The 22,748-nt window shown below is 40.2% G+C and overlaps 1 protein-coding gene across 1 annotated transcript in view; it reads right to left on the minus strand.

The window, feature by feature from the left end:
- Positions 1-21,021: 21,021 nt before the first annotated feature.
- LOC145877149 (uncharacterized) overlaps positions 21,022-22,748 on the minus strand; it is a 30,049-nt gene continuing 28,322 nt past the window's right edge. Inside the window, exon 5 of the mRNA XM_082972437.1 lies at positions 21,022-22,393. Coding sequence (XP_082828563.1) covers positions 21,051-22,393 — 1,343 coding nt within the window. The 3' untranslated portion in view covers positions 21,022-21,050. The remainder of the gene's footprint in view (positions 22,394-22,748) is intronic.

Below are 22,748 nucleotides of genomic sequence, written 5' to 3' on the forward strand. Positions count from 1 at the left end.
GAAGATGCAGTGTGGATGAATGATCAGGATATAAATAGCACTCCTATAGAAGATGCAGTGTGGATGAATGATCAGGATATAAATAGCACTCCTAAAGAAGATGCAGTGTGGATGAATGATCAGGATATAAATAGCACTCCTAAAGAAGATGCAGTGTGGATGAATGATCAGGATATAAATAGCACTCCTAAAGAAGATGCAGTGTGGATGAATGATCAGGATATAAATAGCACTCCTAAAGAAGATGCAGTGTGGATGAATGATCAGGATATAAATAGCACTCCTAAAGAAGATGCAGTGTGGATGAATGATCAGGATATAAATAGCACTCCTAAAGATGATGCATTTTCCAGTTTGCTACCAACTTGAAAGAGGGAACTTTAGCATAAAACCCACATGGAAGAAGTTACTAAAACATAAATTGCTAATTTATGATGTAAAAGGTGGATTTTATGATGTAATGTCAACTTTATACATTTGTATCCCAGGACCACTCAATTTCCAATTTCTCCAGAAATCTGCTGTGGGTTACCCAGAATCACATTGGGTTACCCAGAATAACATCCTTTATCACTGACTGTAATGTAAACACACGAGCAGCGATCTAAGGTACTGCATCTCAGTGCTAGAGGCGTCACTACAGACCCTGGTTCAAAACTAGGCTGTATCATAACAGGCCGGATTGGGAGTCCCATAGGGCAACGCACAGTGGCCCAGCATCGTCTGGGTTAGGGTTTGGCCGGGGTTTGGCAGGGGTTTGGCCGTCATTGTAAATAATAATTTGTCCTTAGCAGGCTTTCCTGGTTAAATAAAGGTTAAATACATTTTTTAAATGTAACTGCATTACACCGTTACACTGGCATACAAACTCGGTAGCATAGAGTTCATAATACATATGACGTTAAGAAATAGTGCATTGTGGGTAGTTTAGAAGATTTCCATAAATAAGTGAATAAATATGTAATAACACAAAAACATAACTGTTTGTACTTATAGGTAACCATATCGTGAATACGACTAGCTTACTAAGTCTTTAACCACACTGTGTTGTTACACTGGTGAGTAAAAACTTATGCTTCCTACAATTAAACTTGTCTGAAACTAAAATTAACATTTTACTCTACTGCGTTACCCACTCCAGTCAGCAGATGGCGGTCTGGGAATTTAAGGCGATGCTGTTGGTGTGACGTATAATCTAGTGGACGGAACGCTTCTTTCAACAGCAACAACAGTTATTCACAAGCAGGCTTTAATGTGCTGGGCTTTGTTGTATAAACACAACTTTTCACCTCATAAATGTTTTATTTGGAACAATGGGTCAATATTACATAGAAATAAGATGTTATTTAACCATAAATGGTTCTCGAAAAACATTGTTCTTGTCAGCCAATTGGTTAATAACAGTGGGAATCTATTTACACAGAGAGAATTTATGGAAAGATACAACTTTGAGGTTTCAAGCAAGGAATATGACACTGTTATTAAAGCTATACCTAGTGGGATAAAAACTTTACTTCAGAATAATGCATATTTTGGAATATCTCCGATTGTAAGCGATATTCAGGTGAATGGCATTGGTCTACTAGATACGAAATTCAACAATCGTTTAATAAGGGATATTTTCTACAGGAAGTCTATTCCCTCTGCTATATTTTGTTGGGCTTCATCGTTTGATGTAAACTGGCGCCGTGCTTGGCTCACTCCACACAGATTTATGGTGACCAATAAAGTAAAGGAGATCTCCTTTAAGATAATCCATAGATGCTATCCGTGTAATAGCTTGATTTCTAAATATATATTTGACGTTACCAGTGAATGCAGTTTTTGTGAACTAGAAACTGAATCTATTGAACACTTATTCTGTAATTGTTTATATAGTGAAGTGTTTTGGACTGATGTAAAACTATATCTTAGCCGCAAATTGCATACAACCATTGATATTACTAAGTTTGACATATTATTTTACTACACTGATTCCACAATTGAACGTGAGTATGTCATAAATCTCTTTATTTTATTAGGAAAATCTTTCATCCACAAATCAAAATTTATGAAGAAAAAGCCCCTTTTCTTAATTTTTTTATCTGATTTGGAACAGTACGTAGAATCTTTAAAACGTATACAAAACAATATGTCAAAAAAATGTATTCGATATATGTCTGTATTTGATTTGATATAATAGTTTTTTATTTATTTTTCTCTAATTTCTTTGGATTCCCTCTGGCTGTTATGTTATGTTATGTTTATGTTTTGCATGTTACTGTTATTTACAACAAGTTAAATAAAGATTTGTGCAAACATAAAAAAATTAAAATAAATAAAAGAGTTGATAATACATATGACGTTGGAAAATAGTGCATTGTGGGTAGTTTAGAAGATTTCCCTAAATAAGTTAATACTGTAACGACCCTGGGTTTATAAGCGCGGATATTGACTCTGCCGTTCGAGCTTTTGCGGCACAGTCGATAGCGCGCTGGACTTCGGGCTTGAAGGTCGAGGGTTCGAGACCTGTTCCCTGCTGTTTCATTACAATACATTTGTAATAACGCAAAAACATAACTGTTTGTCCTTATAGGGAACCAGATCGTGACTACAACTAGCTTACTAAGTCTTTAACCACACTGTGTTGTTACACTGGTGAGTAAAAAAATCTTCCTACAATCAAACTTGTCTGAAAATAAAATAGACATTTTACTCTACTGCGTTACCCACTCCAGTCAGCAGATGGCGGTCTGGGAATTTAAGGTAATGCTGTTGGTGTGACGTATAATCTAGTGGACGGAACGCTTCTTTCAACAGCAACAACAGTTATTCAGCCACCTCGGTAGCTTGCTAGACAAAATAGCCGAACCAATAAAGCTCTTTAGATGCTTTAGTGTATATTAGCCACTGTGTTTTAAACCCACTTCTGTCGTGTAGTTAGTTATCCGTTTTAATTTCATATTTACGGTGTTTTTGTTATTGATCAGCTAGCGGGCTGGTTAAGTTAGCATTAGCTTAGCTAACATCCCCGACCATGAGCTCACCAAGCTACTCTCCTCCTGCTAAAGAAGAGGTCTGCTGGACGGAGAAAGAGGGACTGTGGCTGAACGTTTTCGTGAAAGAGGAGAAGGAAGAGGAGGCTGTTTCAATACAAAAACAAGTAGAGGGTGAGGCTGTAACTGTGAAAGAAGAAGAGAAAGACGTTTCAGTGAAAGAAGAGGAAGACGCGTTCAGAGTGAAAGAGGAGGAGGATGTTACAGTAAAAGACGAGGAGGAAGAGAAAGAGGAGGATGTAGTTTATGGGGTGAAAGAGGAGGAGGGGGAGATGACTGTCACATTGGAAGAAGATGAAGAGGAGGAAACTGGACATCTGGGCCCGGTTTCCCAAACGCATCTTAAGGCGTCCAATGGTTCTGACGGTGAACTTAGCCATAAGATGGTTTTGAGAAACCGTTCCCTGATTAACACTAGTAAGTACTGTCTTAAATACAGAGGCACAAACTCTGCAGTTGTTGAACTGATGTGTGGTGTTAAAGCGGAAATATGCAATAGCTACATCCATATTTAGACTTTTTACATTATTTATTTATAGCCATTGATTCTTGAAGAATATACCACATGCCTCATGAGCTTAGTTCAACTGTTGTACCCCATCAGAACCCCAAATAAGCTTTTTTTACTCCAATGTTTAGAAACAATGTAATCAACACTGTATAGCCTCAACATGGTTAAAACTATAATGTTGATATCATGGATGGTCAGTCCTTGCATCCATAGGTCTGTCTATGAATTTGAGATTAGTTACATTTCTCCAGCCCCATCATCATCTTATAACCAAACTAGTGGTGGAATGACAGCTTTGTTATTGTTTCAACTGCAGATTGGTTGATAGATGTGTGGCTATTTTATAGGGATAACCTAGGATTTAAATAGCAAAAAATTATCAGCCCTGAGTCTTGGTTTGGTAAACAGCTGAGGGATGGGGGCTGGAGAAATGTAACCACTCTCAAATTCATAGAGAAAGCTATTGTAGAAACCATAACCCAAAACCTAACGACCTCGTCAAGAAGTTCAGACATCTTGGCGTAACAGTTATAAGGTGTTGGCTTGACAGTTGCTGGACCCAGGTTTGAGTCTAGCTCAGGACAACCCCCTGAATTGACTACACTATAAATACAAGCACTGGCCATCCATAAGGTCAAAATTATAGTTTTAACCAGATTTCACAGCTATACAGAAGATATAAGGCTTGTTTACAAACAGTGGCGTTATACAAGCTTATGTTTTGGTTTCTGGTGGGGTAATACAGTTTGAGGCATTTATAAGTTATATTCTTCAAGAATCAATGGTTATATAGTAAATGGGTGTTTACAGATGGGCTATGTACAGGTGCAGTGATCTGTGAGCTGCTCTGACAGCTGGTGCTTAAAGCTAGTGAGGGAGATATGAGTCTCCAGCTTCAGAGATTTTTTCAGTTCGTTCCAGTCATTGGCAGCAGAGAACTGTAAGGAAAGACGACCAAAGGAGGTGTTGGCTTTGGGGGTGACCAGTGAGATATACCTGCTGGAGCGCATGCTACGAGTGGGTGGTGCTATGGTGACCAGTGAGTTGAGATAAGACGGGGCTTTACCTAGCAGAGACTTGTAGATAACCTGTAGCCAGTGGGTTTGGCGACGAGTATGAAACGAGGGCCAACCAACGAGAGCGTACAGGTCGCAATGGTGGGTGGTATATGGGACTTTGGTGACAAAACGGATGGCACTGTGATAGACTGCATCCAGTTTGTTGAGTAGAGTTTTGGAGGCTATTTTATAGATGACATCACCGAAGTCGAGGATCGGTAGGATGGTCAGTTTTACGAGGGTATGAAGGATGCTTTGTTGAGATATAGGAAGCCGATTCTAGATTTAATTTTGGATTGGAGATGCTTAATGTGAGTCTGGAAGGAGAGTTTACAGTCTAACCAGACACCCAGGTATTTGTAGTTGTCCACGTATTCTAAGTCAGAGCCGTCCAGAGTAGTGATGCTGGACGGGCGAGCAGGTGCGGGCAGTGATCGATTGAATAGCATGCATTTAGTTTTACCTGCGTTTAAGAGCAGTTGGAGGCCACGGAAGGAGAGTTGTATGGCATTGAAGCTCGTTTGGAGGTTAGTTAACTTCTCTAGGGCCAGTGGGACGATTTCGTCCCACCTACGTAACAGCCAGTGGCGCGTTATTCAAATACCTTAGAAATGCTATTACTTCAATTTCTCAAACATATGACTATTTTACACCATTTTAAAGACAAGACTCTCGTTAATCTAACCACACTGTCCGATTTCAAAAAGGCTTTACAACGAAAGCAAAACATTAGATTATGTCAGCAGAGTACCCAGCCAGAAATAATCAGACACCCATTTTTCAAGCTAGCATATAATGTCACATAAACCCAAAAGACAGCTAAATGCAGCACTAACCTTTGATGATCTTCATCAGATGACAACCCTAGGACATTATGTTATACAATACATGCATGTTTTGTTCAATCAAGTTCATATTTCTATCAAAAAACAGCTTTTTACATTAGCATGTGACGTTCAGAACTAGCAAACTTCCGGTGAATTTACTAAAAATGTACTAAATTACTCACGATAAACGTTCACAAAAAGCATAACAATTATTTTAAGAATTATAGATACAGAACTCCTCTATGCACTCGATATGTCCGATTTTAAAATAGCTTTTCGGTGAAAGCACATTTTGCAATATTCTAAGTAGATAGCCCGGCATCACAGGGCTAGCTATTTAGACACCCAGCAAGTTTAGCACTCACCAAACTCAGATTTACTATAAGAAAAATGTTATTACCTTTGCTGTTCTTCGTCAGAATGCACTCCCAGGACTTCTACTTCAATAACAAATGTTGGTTTGGTCCCAAATAATCCATAGTTATATCCAAATAGCGGCGTTTTGTTCGTGCGTTCAAGACACTATCTGAAAGGGTAAATAAGGGTTACGCGCCCGACGCGTTTTGTGACAAAAAAATTCTAAATATTCCATTACCGTACTTCGAAGCATGTCAACCGCTGTTTAAAATCAATTTTTATGCCATTTTTCTCGTAAAAAAGCGATAATATTCCGACCGGGAAAGCGTGTTTACGTTCAAAGAGAGAGAAAGTAAAAGCATGGGATCCCCTCGTGCACGAGCCTCAGTCTGATGGCCCTCTGATCGACCACCATCCAAACGCGCTAAAGTTTTTCAGCCAGCGGCTGGAATTACATCATTCAGCTTTTTCCCGGGTTCTGAGAGCCTATGGGAGCCGTAGGAAGTGTCACGTTACAGCAAATATCCTACATTTTCTTTAAACAGAGCCAAGAAGCCCAAGGAATGGTCAGAGAGGGTACTTCCTGTTTGGAATCTTCTCAGGTTTTTGCCTGCCATATGAGTTCTGTTATACTCACAGACACCATTCAAACAGTTTTAGAAACTGTAGGGTGTTTTCTATCCAAAGCCAATAATTATATGCATATTCTAGTTTCTGGGCAGTAGTAATAACCAGATTAAATCGGGTACGTTTTTTATCCGGCCGTGTAAATACTGCCCCCTAGCCCTAACAGGTTAACACAGTGTCCAAAGAGGGGCCAGAAGTATACAGAATGGTGTCATCTGCGTAGAGGTGGATCAGAGACTCACCAGCAGCAAGAGCGACATCATTGATGTATACAGAGAAGAGAGTCGGCCTGAGAATTGAACCCTGTGGCACCCCCATAGACTGCCAGAGGCCCGGACAACAGGCCCTCCGATTTGACACACTGAACTCTATCAGAGAAGTAGTAGGTAAACCAGGCGAGGCAATCATTTGAGAAACCAAGGCTGTCGAGTTTGCCAATAAGAATGTGGTGATTGACAGAGTCGAAAGCCTTGGCCAGGTCGATGAATACGGCTGCACAGTAATGTCTCTTATCGATGGCGGTTATGATGTCGTTGATGTAGTTAGTATGCCAAAAGTTCCCGGATGTCGTACTAAATTCGCCATAATATGACGTATACACGCAGTACTTTAGGGCCCATAATGCAATTCTTCAGGAAATGGACGTAGCTTCACATCATTTTCAGATTTGAAGAAAATGGCGGAAAATATGCAGCCGAAGTCCAACGAGAGCCGATACAAATTCATTGCTTTAACTAATTATGACAAATGTTAAGAACATGTTAAGCAATGTAATAAAGACATTTCTTTTCAAGTAAGTTACCTTACACGATATTTTGGCTGACAATTTGCTTGCATGTTATTACAGCAGCATGTACCGGCATGTTAAAACCTCTCTGGGGTAGGTGGGACGCTACCGTCACACCTCGCCAACAGCCATTGAAATAGCAGGGCGCCAAATTCAAAACAACAAAAATCTCATAATTCAAATTTCTCACACATACAAGTATTATACACCATTGTAAAGGTACACTTCTCATTAATCCAACCACAGTGTCCGATTTCAAAAACACTTTACGGCGAAAGATTATGTTAGGACACCACCTAGACAAGAAAAACCACACAGCCATTTTCCAAGCAAGGAGAGGCGTCACAAAAACCAGAAATATAGCTAAAATTAATCACTAACCTTTGATGATCTTCATCAGATGGCACTCATAGGACTTCATGTTACACAATATATGTATGTTTTGCTCGATAAAGTTCATATTTATATCCAAAAACCCCATGTTCAGAAATGTTTTGCCTCCAAAACCCCCGATGAATGAGCACATCAATTTACAGAAATACTCATCATAAACGTTGATAAAATATACAACTGTTATGCATAGAATTAAAGATATACTTCTCCTTAATGCAACCGCTGTGTCAGATTTCAAAAAAGCTTTACGGCGAAAGCACACTTTGCAATAATCTGAGTACAGCGCTCAGACACCAAAACAAGCCATACAGATACCCGCCATGTTGTGGAGTCAACAGAAGTCAGAAATACCATTATAAATATTCACTTACCTTTGATGATTTTCATCGGAATGCACTCCCAGGAATCCCAGTTCCACAATACATGTACGTTTTGTTCGATAAAGTTCATGTTTATGTCCAAATACCTCCATTTTGTTCGCGCGTTAGGTTCACTATTCCAAATGCAGAAGGCGCGCGCACTAAAGTCCAGACGAAAAGTCAAAAAAGTTATATTACAGTTTGTAGAAACACGTCAAACGATGTGTAGAATCAATCTTTAGGATGTTTTTATCATAAATCTTCAAAAATATTCCAACCGGATAATTCCTTTGTCTTCATAAAGGAAAGAGAACTGAGCTCGTGCTCATGGCTGCGTGCGTAACTAAAATAATGGCTGACGGCCAGACACCTGACTCAATCAGCTCTTATTCTCTCCCCATTCACAGTAGAAGCCTGAAACAACATTCTAAAGACTGTTGACATCTAGTGGAAGCCTTAGGAAGTGCAATATGACCCCATAGACACTGTATATTGGATGTATATTGTGTGTTAGATAGGCAATCACTTGAAAAACTACAAACCTCAGATTTCCACACTTCCTGGTTGGATTTTTCTAAGGTTTGCCTGCCATATGAGTTCTGTTATACTCACAGACATTATTCAAACCGTTTTAGACACTTCAGTGTTTTCTATCCAAATCTACTAATTATATGCATATTCTAGCTTTTGGGCCTGAGTAGCAGGCAGTTTACTCTGGGCACGCTTTTCATCCGGACGTGAAAATACTGCCCCCTACCCCGATGAAGTTAAGCATTTCCAATCCAAAATGAAATCTAGAATCAGCTTCATATTTCGCAACAAAGCCTCCTTCACTCACGCTGCCAAACATACCCTCGTTAAACTGACTTTCCTGCCGATCCTTGACTTCGGCGATGTCATTTTCAAAATAGCCTCCAACACTCTACTCAGCAAACTGGAGGCAGTCTATCACAGTGCCATCCGTTTTGTCACCAAATCCCCATATACCACCCACCACTGCGACCTGTATGCTCTCGTTGGCTGGCCTTCTCTACATATTCGTCGCCAAACCCACTGGCTCCAGGTCATCTATAGGTCTTTGCTAGGCCGCCTTCACTCAGCTCACAGGTCACCATAGCAACACCCACCCATAGCACGCACTCAAAGAGGTATATCTCACTGGTCATCACCAAAGCCAACACCTACTTTGGACACATTTCTTTCCAGTTCTCTGCTGCCAATGACTTGAACGAATTGCAAAAATCGCTGAAGTTGGAGACATATATCTTCCTCACTAACTTTAAGCATCAGCTATCTGAGCAGCTAACCGATCGCTGCAGCTGTACACAGTCCATCTGTAAATAGTCCATCCAACTGCCTACCTCATCCCCATGTTTTTATTTACTTTTTTGCTCTTTTGCACACCAGTATTTCTACTTGCACATCATCATCTGCACATCTATCACTCCAGTGTTCATTTGTTAAATTGTAATTACTTCGCTACTATGGCCTATTTATTGCCTTACCTCCGTACTCCATTTGCACACACTGTATATAGATTTTTCGATTGTGTTATTGACTGTATGCTTGTTTATCCCACTTGTAACTCTGTGTTGTTTGTGTCGCACTGCTTTGCTTTATCTTGGCCAGGTCGCAGTTGTAAATGAGAACTTGTTCTCAACTGGCCTACCTGCTTAAATAAAGGTGAAAAACAAAATGTAATTAAAAATACATTTAAAAAATCATAACTTTATTGACAACACCCAAATGGATACGGTCATTAACTCGGTTCTTAATACTGTAGCAAACATTATATTAAGCAGGACATTCAAGCGAGCTTTACAATTATAATCCAAAGTAGCGTGAAATGCACTCATAAGCAACCTGGAAATGGAAGTTACTTCCCTGAGTTTTTCCCCGTTCACATTCAGAATACATTGTGAAAAACTAAAATCTTTGCTCACCATTTTTGCTCCAGGCAGATATACTACATCCATAACTATCGGTTTCCTCATTAGCAGGGAGGAGTTTCTACAACCAAAGTGCATTGCCCTCATGCAGCAATTTTAGGAAACACAGAAAGGGGCCTATATTGGAGACCAAAAGTCGTCCGGCACACTGCTTAGAGTTTCAACAACATGAATAACTTATTTCTAGCCTACAATCATTGATGTTACTACTCATGTGAAAACAAGACTAAATATGACTATTCTTGCTCATTTTAAGACAATTGTTAAATCATTTTAACATTCATTACAGACGTCAATTGTTGTCCAACATCATGGCTACGCTGTTGGCATCACCTTTTACAGTGGATTTCTGCTGTTGTGGGCCTTTAAATCATCTGTCTGACTTTGTTGTTCACACAGGAGAGAAACTTCACTATCGTGGATCCTCTGGGGAGCCTCAACAACATCATGATGCTGACGAGGCAGAGAAGAGTCTCTCCAGATCAGAACACCTCAAGAAACACCAGCAGAGACCCACAGGGAAGAGAACTCACTGCTGCTCTGACTGTGGGAAGAGATTCACCTCATCAGGCATTAAAATTCATCAGAGAATCCACACAGGAGAGACATCTTATAGCTGTGATCAATGTGGGAAGAGTTTTAGTAAGTCTGGCTCTCTGACTTTACACCAGAGAACACACACAGGAGAGAAACCATATAGCTGTGGTCAATGTGGGAAGAGTTTTGCTGCACCTAGCACTCTCACTCGACACCAGAGAACGCACACAGGAGAGAAACCTTATAGCTGTGATCAGTGTGGGAAGCGTTTTGGTCGATCTGGAGATCTGACAGTGCACCAGAGAACACACACAGGAGAGAAACCTTATAGCTGTGATCAATGTGGGAAGAGTTTTAGTAAGTCTGGCTCTCTGACTTTACACCAGAGAACCCACACAGGAGAGAAATCTTATAGCTGTGGTCAATGTGGGAAGAGGTTTACTCAGTCAACCAGCCTGATATCACACCAGAGAACACACACAGGAGAGAAACCTTATAGCTGTGATCAATGTGGGAAGGGTTTTAGTATGTCTGGCTCTCTGACTTTACACCAGAGAACACACACAGGAGAGAAACCTTATAGCTGTGGTCAATGTGGGAAGAGTTTTGCTGCATCTAGCACGCTGACTCTACACCAGAGAATACACACAGGAGAGAAACCTTATAGCTGTGATCAGTGTGGGAAGAGTTATGGTCGATCTGGAGAGCTGACAGTGCACCAGAGAATACACACAGGAGAGAAACCTTATAGCTGTGATCAATGTGGGAAGAGTTTTAGTAAGTCTGGCTCTCTGACTTTACACCAGAGAACACACACAGGAGAGAAACCTTTTAGCTGTGATCAGTGTGGGAAGAGTTTTGGTCGATCTGGAGAGCTGACAGTGCACCAGAGAATACACACAGGAGAGAAACCTTTTAGCTGTAATCATTGTGGGAAGAGTTTTGGTCGATCTGGAGAGCTGACAGTACACAAGAGAACACACACAGGAGAGAAATCTTATAGCTGTGACCAGAGATAATCTGATAAAAGACCTCTGATCAAATATCAGAAAATACATGAAGGAGTTGTTAAATGATATCAATATATTTTAATGATGTCACAATGTAGAACCCTAAACGTTTGTCCCCTGTTCTATTGATTTCAACATGATATGGATATTAGCCTCGGGGAAAATCCAGGCTCTGAATTGGAGGATTACTATTTATGAGATTTAACAAAAAGTGACTAACAAAAAAAGAGCTGTGTTACATTTACAGCATTGGTGACCCACTTGAATCAAAATGTATCTGGCTGTTTTCTACAAATTGTCCTCTAACCAGGGATGTACACATTATTCCCAGATTCCGTGTGGTTTTTGAGCTGTTAGTTTTAACAGGATGTGCAACCTCATCTCCCTCCTCTCACACAATTGATTTCAACATGATATCGATGAGTGATGACAAATAACTGTTGTGTTCCTTTGTTTAGTGACCCCTACATTTAAATGCATCACTCCAAAATGTAGCTGACTGTCTTCTGCAGGTTGTCCTCTAACCAGTGAGGTAAAATATATCTCCATTTCCATGTGTTTTTTTAGTTGTGCTAGTTTCAGGAGCAGGTTCAACCTGATTTCCCCCCAAATGGATATAAGATTTGTGTTTTGTGTTTAGGCAGTGCGTTGCCATGGATCAGAATTTATTTTGACTGCACGTTTTTCCGTATTGGAGATGAGTTTTGTTTGGGCTCGTTCCAAGGGGACGAGAGTTCTAGAAGCTTGTGGGATTTAGAAAGAGGAGTGTTCTAGAATCTAGTGAGTTTTAGGAAGATGAGAGTTCTAGAAGCTAGTGGGATTTAGGAAGACGAGAGTTCTAGAATCTAGTGAGTTTTAGGAAGACGAGAGTTCTAGAAGCTAGTGAGTTTTAGGAAGACGAGAGTTCTAGAAGCTAGTGAGTTTTAGGAAGACGAGAGTTCTAGAATCTAGTGAGTTTTAGGAAGACGAGAGTTCTAGAAGCTAGTGAGTTTTAGGAAGACGAGAGTTCTAGAAGCTAGTGGGATTTAGGATTCTATATTATTTAGAAATACGTGTTTTTTTCTTGTTTTTAATTGTTGACAGCCAGTAGACATCATGTTTATATTGGTGAAGGTGAAGCTTTGTAGTTGAGTATAATGTGAAATGGAAGTTGTAGAGATACTCTGAATGATTGGCTATGAAAAGCAAACTGACATTTACTCCTGAGGTACTTGTTGCACCCTCGACAACCACTGTGATTATTATTATTTGACCCTGCTGGTCATTTATGAACATTTTAACATATTGACCATGTTCTGTTATAATATCCACCCTGCACAGCCAGAAGAGGACTGGCCACCCCTCATAGCCTGGTTCCTCTCTAGGTTTCTTCCTAGGTTTTGGCCTTTCTAGGGAGTTTTTCCTAGGGAGTTTTTCCTCGGCACCGTGCTTCTACACCTGCATTGTTTGTTGTTTGGGGTTTTAGGCTGGGTTTCTGTACAGTACTTTGAGATATCAGCTGATGTAAGAAGGGCTATATAAATAAATTTGATCTGAATTGATTGATTGTACAACTGAATGCATTCAACTGAAATGTGTCTTGGGTACATATTGGTGTCGCCTGGTTAGTCAGTATGTGTTACACCTGTGCTGGCTTGTCCATCTCGTTAGTGGGAAGGTGTTTCACCTGAGCTGGTCCAGGTTCTATTTAAGAGTGTCTGGCCCAGTGCTCCAGTTGTCTTGATACATGTGGAGAGTCAACACCTTTAGTTGCTCCACCTTTTTGGTTTACTTCCTGTCTTTAAGTTTGGTGTGGGTTTTTCTTTTGTTTGTCTCTTCTTGGGCAGATTTAGTGGGTCTCATGGTGGGTGTCTTTTAGGTCCCAGTTGTTGTTACGAGTCAACTTCCAGTGGACACCCCATAGTGTCTATCAGAGCCCCTCCTAAAACCCCACCTGTTTAGTTGTGGTTGTTGTCAGTGACTCTTTGTTAGTTCCCTCTTCTATTTGAGCAACATTTGAGATTTTTCTTGGTGGGGAATGTAACAACAAACAAAGTAGTAAAACAAGCTGGTATTTTGGGTTGGATGTTGCATCCAATTAATATTTTAATCAATGGCATTTCCTTACAATGTTCATTAGTCTTTCAGTTGTTAGTCTTCTGTTTGTTGTTTACTAAATATTTCTGTTTATTTTCATTTTTTTATTTTTTCCTGTGAAGCCATTGTGTTGCATCCATGTCTGAAATGTGCTGTATAAATAAAGCTTGATTTGATTTCAACAAATTAACCCAATGACTGGCCAATCAACAGACTCTTGGTATGAAAAACAGTATCACTTTTCCAGCCTGCTGAAGGCGTGGTGGAGTGGTAAACACCACCCCCGGCTCTACCAGGGGCTTGAGGTGGTCTCCCACAGCTCTGATTATGTCATGTTCTGTGGCCTTGCTGTTCCATTTCTTGACTGCCCCTGCAACACAGAAACACATTTAGTCATATTATATAAAACACTCAATGTAATGTATATGGAGCATCTATGGCCTCCGTTACACCTGGCACCTAAATGTGACTTCTGTCATCTGATCACTCCAAGCTGCATTAGGTTCAGATCTACCAGGATGGGCCTTTGACACAGTCAGGCCACTGATTATGCATCAGCAATGTAAAGAGATGGGGTGAATGAGGGGAAAAGTAAATTTGACACAAATTACCTTCATAATAAATCAAATGTTGTTGGTCACATACAGGTGTTCAGCAGATGTTATTGCAGGTGTAGTGAAATGCTTGTCCTTCTAGTTCCCACAGTGCAGGAATATCTAACAATTAATATCTAACAATTTCACAACAAATACCTAATACACACAAATCTAAGATTAAAGGAATGGAATTAGGAATATATAAATATATGGATAAACAATGTTAGAGCAGCATAGACTGAGATACAGTTTATACATATGAGATGAGAAATGATATGCAAACATTATTAAAGGGCCAATGATTTCATGATGCCTGTTTAACAGTCTGATGGCCTGGAGATAGAAGCTGTTTAACAGTCTGATGGTCTGGAGATAGAAGCTGTTTAACAGTCTGATGGCCTGGAGATAGAAGCTGTTTAACAGTCTGATGGTCTGGAGATAGAAGCTGTTTATCAGTCTGATGGCCTGGAGATAGAAGCTGTTTAACAGTCTGATGGCCTGGAGATAGAAGCTGTTTAACAGTCTGATGGCCTGGAGATAGAAGCTGTTTAACAGTCTGATGGCCTGGAGATAGAAGCTGTTTAACAGTCTGATGGTCTGGAGATAGAAGCTGTTTAACAGTCTGATGGCCTGGAGATAGAAGCTGTTTAACAGTCTGATGGCCTGGAGATAGAAGCTGTTTAACAGTCTGATGGCCTGGAGATAGAAGCTGTTTAACAGTCTGATGGCCTGGAGATAGAAGCTGTTTAACAGTCTGATGGCCTGGAGATAGAAGCTGTTTAACAGTCTGATGGCCTGGAGATAGAAGCTGTTTACCAGTCTGATGGCCTGGAGATAGAAGCTGTTTAACAGTCTGATGGCCTGGAGATAGAAGCTGTTTATCAGTCTGATGGCCTTGAGATAGAAGCTGTTTTTCAGTCTTTCAGTCCCAGCTTTGATGCACCTGTACTGACCTCGCCTTCTGGATGATAGCAGGCTGAACAGGCAGTGGCTCGGGTAATAACAAAGAACAAATGTGTGTGCCTGAGGGGAAATTAACTTTCATACAGCCAAAAGGGGTGAGAAATTACACCCATATCAGAGGACAATTTGCACTAATGTAAATAAACATAGATGATGGAACATATTCCCTTTAGCTGACGTGATGAACCGCTAAGGGGACATAAATATTGACCATCTAAACCATGTGTGACCTCTCACCTCTCTGGCTGTAGAAGTGGTCTTCCTAACCAGTCCCTCAACAGCTCTCTGACTGAGCTCCACCCTCACTGGGTCTTCAGAGGAGAGGAAGGCTGAGGAGGGATGGAAGGATGAATGGATCAGTCAGTCAATAAAGTGTAGAGCTGCTGTCTATGCTGTCTGACAAAATCACTATTTTAGTAGTTCATTAAAGTAAATAAGGCTTTATGACTGCTGAATACCAACTATCAATCACTTAGATCATGTATTTTCAGGTAGAGATACATCCTTGGGACGTCCCTAGCCCGTTGAAGTTGACATTTAAAATGGTTAAGGTAGGGGTTAAGGTTAGGGTTTAGGGTAGGGATGTCCCAAGGATCCCAGATAGCATTGACCATCGTGCATTATTCTGTCTCTTTTACATAGCAGGTGATGAGTTCTGACTTCTGAACTTGAAAATATTAAATATCCTTATTATGTGAAATTGAATGAAACAATAATGTATGTTGATGCTAATATGATGTACAATATTCCATGATGTTTCTATATGATAACAATAGAGTAATATATTTAATATGATGTACAATATTCCATGATGTTTCTATATGATAACAATAGAGTAATATATTTAATATGATGTACAATATTCCATGATGTTTCTATATGATAACAATAGAGTAATATATTTAATATGACAAATACTATTTTTTAATAGTTTCACTAATTCATTTTAATTAACTTAATCATTATGATTCAACATCAGTTCACCGTCTCACCTCATACTGTGTTGGAGCAGCAGCAGCTGACTGCCCAGTTCAACATCAGTTCACCGTCTCACCTCATACTGTATTGGAGCAGCAGCAGCTGACTGCCCGGTTCAACATCAGTTCACCGTCTCACCTCATACTGTATTGGAGCAGCAGCAGCTGACTGCCCAGTTCAACATCAGTTCACCGTCTCACCTCATACTGTATTGGAGCAGCAGCAGCTGACTGCCCAGTTCAACATCAGTTCACCGTCTCACCTCATACTGTATTGGAGCAGCAGCAGCTGACTGCCCGGTTCAACATCAGTTCACCGTCTCACCTCATACTGTATTGGAGCAGCAGCAGCTGACTTGATCGTTGATGCTAATCATCATGTTTGAATCTGAGAGTAAATAGAGCCGACTACACTCTAAAAATGAAGGGTTCAACTGGAGTTGTTCTCAGATCCCCTAAGAACCGTAGGGTTCTTGGTCAATGAAAAACAGCCCCAAAAGGTTCTTCAAAGAACTTGTTAGAAGGTGGGTTCATCGAGGAACCTCCGTTGTTGCTGGACTTCTTCCGGGAACTTCGCAATTACAACTGAAAACGATGGTGACAAGTTTGGATGCGACAACAGTTAAAAAGGTTAAGTTGTGTTGATGTTTGGCTCTGAATATGTATCGAAATAATGTATTATAATAATATAACATACTAATAATGAATAACGAAGACAATGATGGTTTTCTGTGAATATCTTCCATAACGTTACTATAGTTAATGAACGTAAATATTAGAAAGCCGGGTTTGACCGTCGGCGTTGTATGAGCTACAGTACAGTACCGTTAGCTAGCTAGCTAACGTTATGTCCTAACTAGGCACAACTAGGTTTGGATTATTTCCTCAACTTTATTCATTCCCATATATTGTATATCGTTTCCATACTGCCAACATGGCTTTACACTCATTAACGTAAGTTTCCAATCTAGAGCAGTTCTCACTTTTGTGATAATAAACTAGCTAACTAACTAACTAACTAACTAACTAAGGACGGTGACCTGTCCAGACGAGATGTTACAACGAACTGAATCGTCAATGGAGGTCTTCCTCTTTATATAGGCTGCTACAGCATGCAATACTATTAACTCACAAGGGGGCATAACGTTACATGTACAATACTATCCCATTTTGGAAACGTTACATGTACAATACTATCCCATTTAGGAAACGTTACATGTACAATACTATCCCATTTTGGAAACATTACATGTACAATACTATCCCATTTAGGAAACGTTACATGTACAATACTATCCCATTTTGGAAACGTTACATGTACAATACTATCCCATTTGGGAAACGTTACATGTCCGCCCCCTTGTGGAGGGAAATTAATATCTTAGATGGTAGCTGTAGATGGGATTCAAATGCATAATGGTATTAATACAGTGTCTAGACTACCTCATTTGTATAAATGCCCTTCAGAATCCAAACACAGTATTGCCACGCAGCAAAATGTGGAGTATAATCTTTCAAGTCAGCCTGTCACACAATGCTATTCTCAAACATAACTAATCAATTAGTTGTTTTTCAACAATATTTTAACCTGCAGGAATATTTTCACATTTCTATCTCATGGTTAGTTCCTAGGATAATGCAACTCATACATTTTTCATTACTTGTAAAATGGGGTACAGGTTTAAAATAATTACAGGTTTAGAATAAGTACAGGTTTAAAACAAGTTTCCATAAAGCCAACATGGCTTTACTCTCATTAACGTAAGTTTCCAATCTAGAGCAGTTCTCACTTTTGTGATAATGAACTAGCTAACGTTAACTAACTATTACAGGTTTAAATCAAGTATATGTTTAAAATAATTACAGGTGCACCTTACTAGCTTATACTATATCATAAATGGTCTTAACTAGTAAACACAGATTCTAGTTTTCATTCAGTTCACAGATGGCTGGCTGGGCTTTACACCTCCAAGGCCCCCCCCCCCCCCAGGAATACACACTCAGAGCCTACGAGGCTTTTCTAAAAACTCCACTTTGCGTGTTTCACTCACCTCTTTTTTTAAACTACGTTGGAGATGTGGTATCCACTATATATACTATACTGATGGTATCCACTATATATACTATACTGATGGTATCCACTATATATACTATACTGATGGTATCCACTATATATACTATACTGATGGTATCCACTATATATACTATACTGATGGTATCCACTATATATACTATACTGATGGTATCCACTATATATACTATACTGATGGTATCCACTATATATACTATACTGATGGTATCCACTCGGCTCGCTGCCTCTCAGATCAAAGGTGGGTCCATTTGCTCTGTTCCCGCAGTGTGGTCTCCCTGAGATCCCAAGTTAGAGGGATCCCTGGTGCACCATTTACCCAGGTCATCAGGAGCGGTCACCAAGTCAAGATTCACATCCCCAAATGTGGTGATTAATTTCTTTAACATCAAATGAGGAGACAAACTTATCACACAAGTCAGAGTTATACTTAAACTAAATCTTTATTAACTTATTAATAAGGGAGCAGGTCAATACAACACGCAAATATAGGGTGAATCAATTGAGTGCTCCACGATAATGATGGCTGGTCGACGAATCACTCCCAGATGATTCGTTGAGAGATGAATCACCCCCAGATGATTTGTTGAGAGATGAATCACCCCCAGATGACTCGTTGAGAACCACGATACAAAAGTACAAAGGTATTTTAAAGCCAAAATACACCCCTTTCAACCTACATGACAAACAACCGATGACTAGAATGGGTCACAAGCTTAAGATTTGTATGAAAGATACTTATAATTCTCAGCAGACAGTACCTGCAGTAAAAACAGTACTCTTTGTGTAGAGACCAGGGTCTGGCCCTGGGGTCATCTCTCCCTGGTACCATATAGAACAGAAACATTAACTCATGCTCTGGAATGCAGTCTCTTTAGGTTTAATCACCCAAAAGACATTGTAAATCTCCTGTCAGTGTTTTCTCCCAGAGGCCCATCCTCAGTAGAACACACAGACACAATAGTTCTAAGAACCCTCTATTCTGTTGCATAAAACAACCATTTGATGCAATAAAAGTATTATAACAATGTTGCAGTTTTGCTCTCTCAGTGTCCACTGAAAGTTGACTAGTAACAACAACTGGGACCTAAAAGACACCCACCATGAGACCCACTAAATCTGCCCAAGAAGAGGAAAACAAAAGAAAAACCCACACCAAACTTAAAGACAGGAAGCAAACCAAAAAGGTGGAGCAACTAAAGGTGTTGACTCTCCACATGTATCAAGACAACTGGAGCACTGGGCCAGACACTCTTAAATAGAACCTGGACCAGCTCAGGTGAAACACCTTCCCACTAACGAGATGGACAAGCCAGCACAGGTGTAACACATACTGACTAACGAGGTGACACCAATCAGTGCGTCCTACGTGCTAACGAGCTAGACGGGCTAACGAGCTAGACGTGCTAATGAGCTAGACGGGCTAACGGGCTAGACGTGCTAACGAGCTAGACGTGCTAACAGGCTAGACGTGCTAACGAGCTAGACGTGCTAACGAGCTAGAAGTGCTAACGAGCTAGACGTGCTAACGAGCTAGACGGGCTAAAGTCCAAACTCAAAACATAAATGGAAAAAACAAAGACAGTAAGAGAATTTTTGTTGGACAATGCTTCACCTTCACCAATATAAACATGGTGTCTACTGGATGTCAACAATTAAAAACAAGAAAAAAACACGTATTTCTAAATAATAATATACAATAGTATTATTTGTTTCTCCTTTTTCTTTCTATAGAATCCTAAAACTCACTAGCTTCTAGAACACTCGTCTTCCTAAATCCCACTAGCTTCTAGAACTCTCGTCTTCCTAAAACTCACTAGCTTCTAGAACACTCGTCTTCCTAAATCCCACTAGCTTCTAGAACAATCGTCTTCCTAAAACTCACTAGATTCTAGAACTCTCATCTTCCTAAATCCCACTAGCTTCTAGAACACTCATCTTCCTAAAACTCACTAGCTTCTAGAACTTTCATCTTCCTAAATCCCACTAGCTTCTAGAACTCTCGTCTTCCTAAAACTCACTAGCTTCTAGAACACTCGTCTTCCTAAAACTCACTAGATTCTAGAACTCTCCTCTTTCTAAATCCCACTAGCTTCTAGAACTCTCATCTTCCTAAATCCCACTAGCTTCTAGAACACTCGTCTTCCTAAAACTCACTAGCTTCTAGAACTCTCGTCTCCTTGGAACGAGCCCAAACAAAACTCATCTCCAATACGGAAAAACGTGCAGTCAAAATAAATAAAGATCCATAGCAACGCACTGACTAAACGCAAAACACAAATCTTATATCCATTTGGGGGGAAATCAGGTTGAACCTGCTCTTGAAACTAACACAACAAAACAAAAAACACATGGAAATGGGAGATATCTTTTACCTCACTGGTTAGAGGACAACCTGCAGAAGACAGTCAGCTACATTTTGGAGTGATGCATTTAAATGTAGGGGTCACTAAACAAAGGAACACAACACTTATTTGTCATCACTCATCGATATCATGTTGAAATCAATTGTGTGAGAGGAGGGAGATGAGGTTGCAAGTCCTGTTAAACTAACAGCTCAAAAACCACATGGAATCTGGGAATAATGTGTACATCCCTGGTTAGAGGACAATTTGTAGAAAACAGCTATCTACATTTTGATTCAAGTGGGTCACCAATGCTGTAAATGTAACACAGCTCTTTTTTTGTTAGTCACTTTTTGTTAAATCTCATAAATAGTAATCCTCCATTTCAGAGCCTGGATTTTCCCCCTGAGGTTAATATCCATATCATGCTGAAATCAATAGAACAGGGGACAAACGTTTAGGGTTCTACATTGTGACATCATTAAAATATATTGATATCATTTAACAACTCCTTTATGTATTTTCTGATATTTGATCAGAGGTCTTTTATCAGATTATCTCTGGTCACAGCTATAAGATTTCTCTCCTGTGTGTGTTCTCTTGTGTACTGTCAGCTCTCCAGATCGACCAAAACTCTTCCCACAATGATTACAGCTAAAAGGTTTCTCTCCTGTGTGTATTCTCTGGTGCACTGTCAGCTCTCCAGATCGACCAAAACTCTTCCCACACTGATCACAGCTAAAAGATTTCTCTCCTGTGTGTGTTCTCTGGTGTAAAGTCAGAGAGCCAGACTTACTAAAACTCTTCCCACATTGATCACAGCTATAAGATTTCTCTCCTGTGTGTATTCTCTGGTGCACTGTCAGCTCTCCAGATCGACCATAACTCTTCCCACACTGATCACAGCTAAAAAGTTTCTCTCCTGTGTGTGTTCTCTGGTGTAAAGTCAGAGAGCCAGACTTACTAAAACTCTTCCCACATTGATCACAGCTATAAGGTTTCTCTCCTGTGTGTATTCTCTGGTGCACTGTCAGCTCTCCAGATCGACCATAACTCTTCCCACACTGATCACAGCTATAAGGTTTCTCTCCTGTGTGTATTCTCTGGTGTACAGTCAGTGTGCTAGATGCAGCAAAACTCTTCCCACATTGACCACAGCTATAAGGTTTCTCTCCTGTGTGTGTTCTCTGGTGTAAAGTCAGAGAGCCAGACATACTAAAACCCTTCCCACATTGATCACAGCTATAAGGTTTCTCTCCTGTGTGTGTTCTCTGGTGTGATATCAGGCTGGTTGACTGAGTAAACCTCTTCCCACATTGACCACAGCTATAAGATTTCTCTCCTGTGTGTGTTCTCTGGTGTAAAGTCAGAGAGCCAGACTTACTAAAACTCTTCCCACATTGATCACAGCTATAAGGTTTCTCTCCTGTGTGTGTTCTCTGGTGCACTGTCAGATCTCCAGATCGACCAAAACGCTTCCCACACTGATCACAGCTATAAGGTTTCTCTCCTGTGTGCGTTCTCTGGTGTCGAGTGAGAGTGCTAGGTGCAGCAAAACTCTTCCCACATTGACCACAGCTATATGGTTTCTCTCCTGTGTGTGTTCTCTGGTGTAAAGTCAGAGAGCCAGACTTACTAAAACTCTTCCCACATTGATCACAGATATAAGATTTCTCTCCTGTGTGTGTTCTCTGGTGTAATGTCAGCTGGCCAGATTGAACAAAACTCTTCCCACATTGACCACAGCTATAAGATGTCTCTCCTGTGTGGATTCTCTGATGAATTTTAATGCCTGATGAGGTGAATCTCTTCCCACAGTCAGAGCAGCAGTGAGTTCTCTTCCCTGTGGATCTCTGCAGGTGTTTCTTGAGGTGTTCTGATCTGGAGAGACTCTTCTCTGCCTCGTCAGCATCATGAGGTTGTTGAGGCTCCCCAGAGGATCCAAGATAGTGAAGTATCTCTCCTGTGTGAACAACAAAGTCAGACAGATGATTTAAAGGCCCACAACAGCAGAAATCCACTGTAAAAGGTGATGCCAACAGCGTAGCCATGATGTTATACAACAATTGATATCTGTAATGAATGTTAACATGATTTAACAATTGTCTTAAAATGAGCAAGAACATTCATATTTTGTCTTGTTTTCACATTAGTAGTAACATCGATGATTGTAGGCTAGAAATAAGTTATTCATGTTGTTGAAACTCTAAGCAGTGTGCCAGACGACTTTTGGTCTCCAATATAGGCCCCTT

Source organism: Salmo salar, unplaced genomic scaffold (genome assembly GCF_965601325.2).
Source record: "Salmo salar unplaced genomic scaffold, fSalSal1 ptg000691l, whole genome shotgun sequence".
In the NCBI taxonomy this organism is placed as follows: domain Eukaryota; kingdom Metazoa; phylum Chordata; class Actinopteri; order Salmoniformes; family Salmonidae; genus Salmo; species Salmo salar.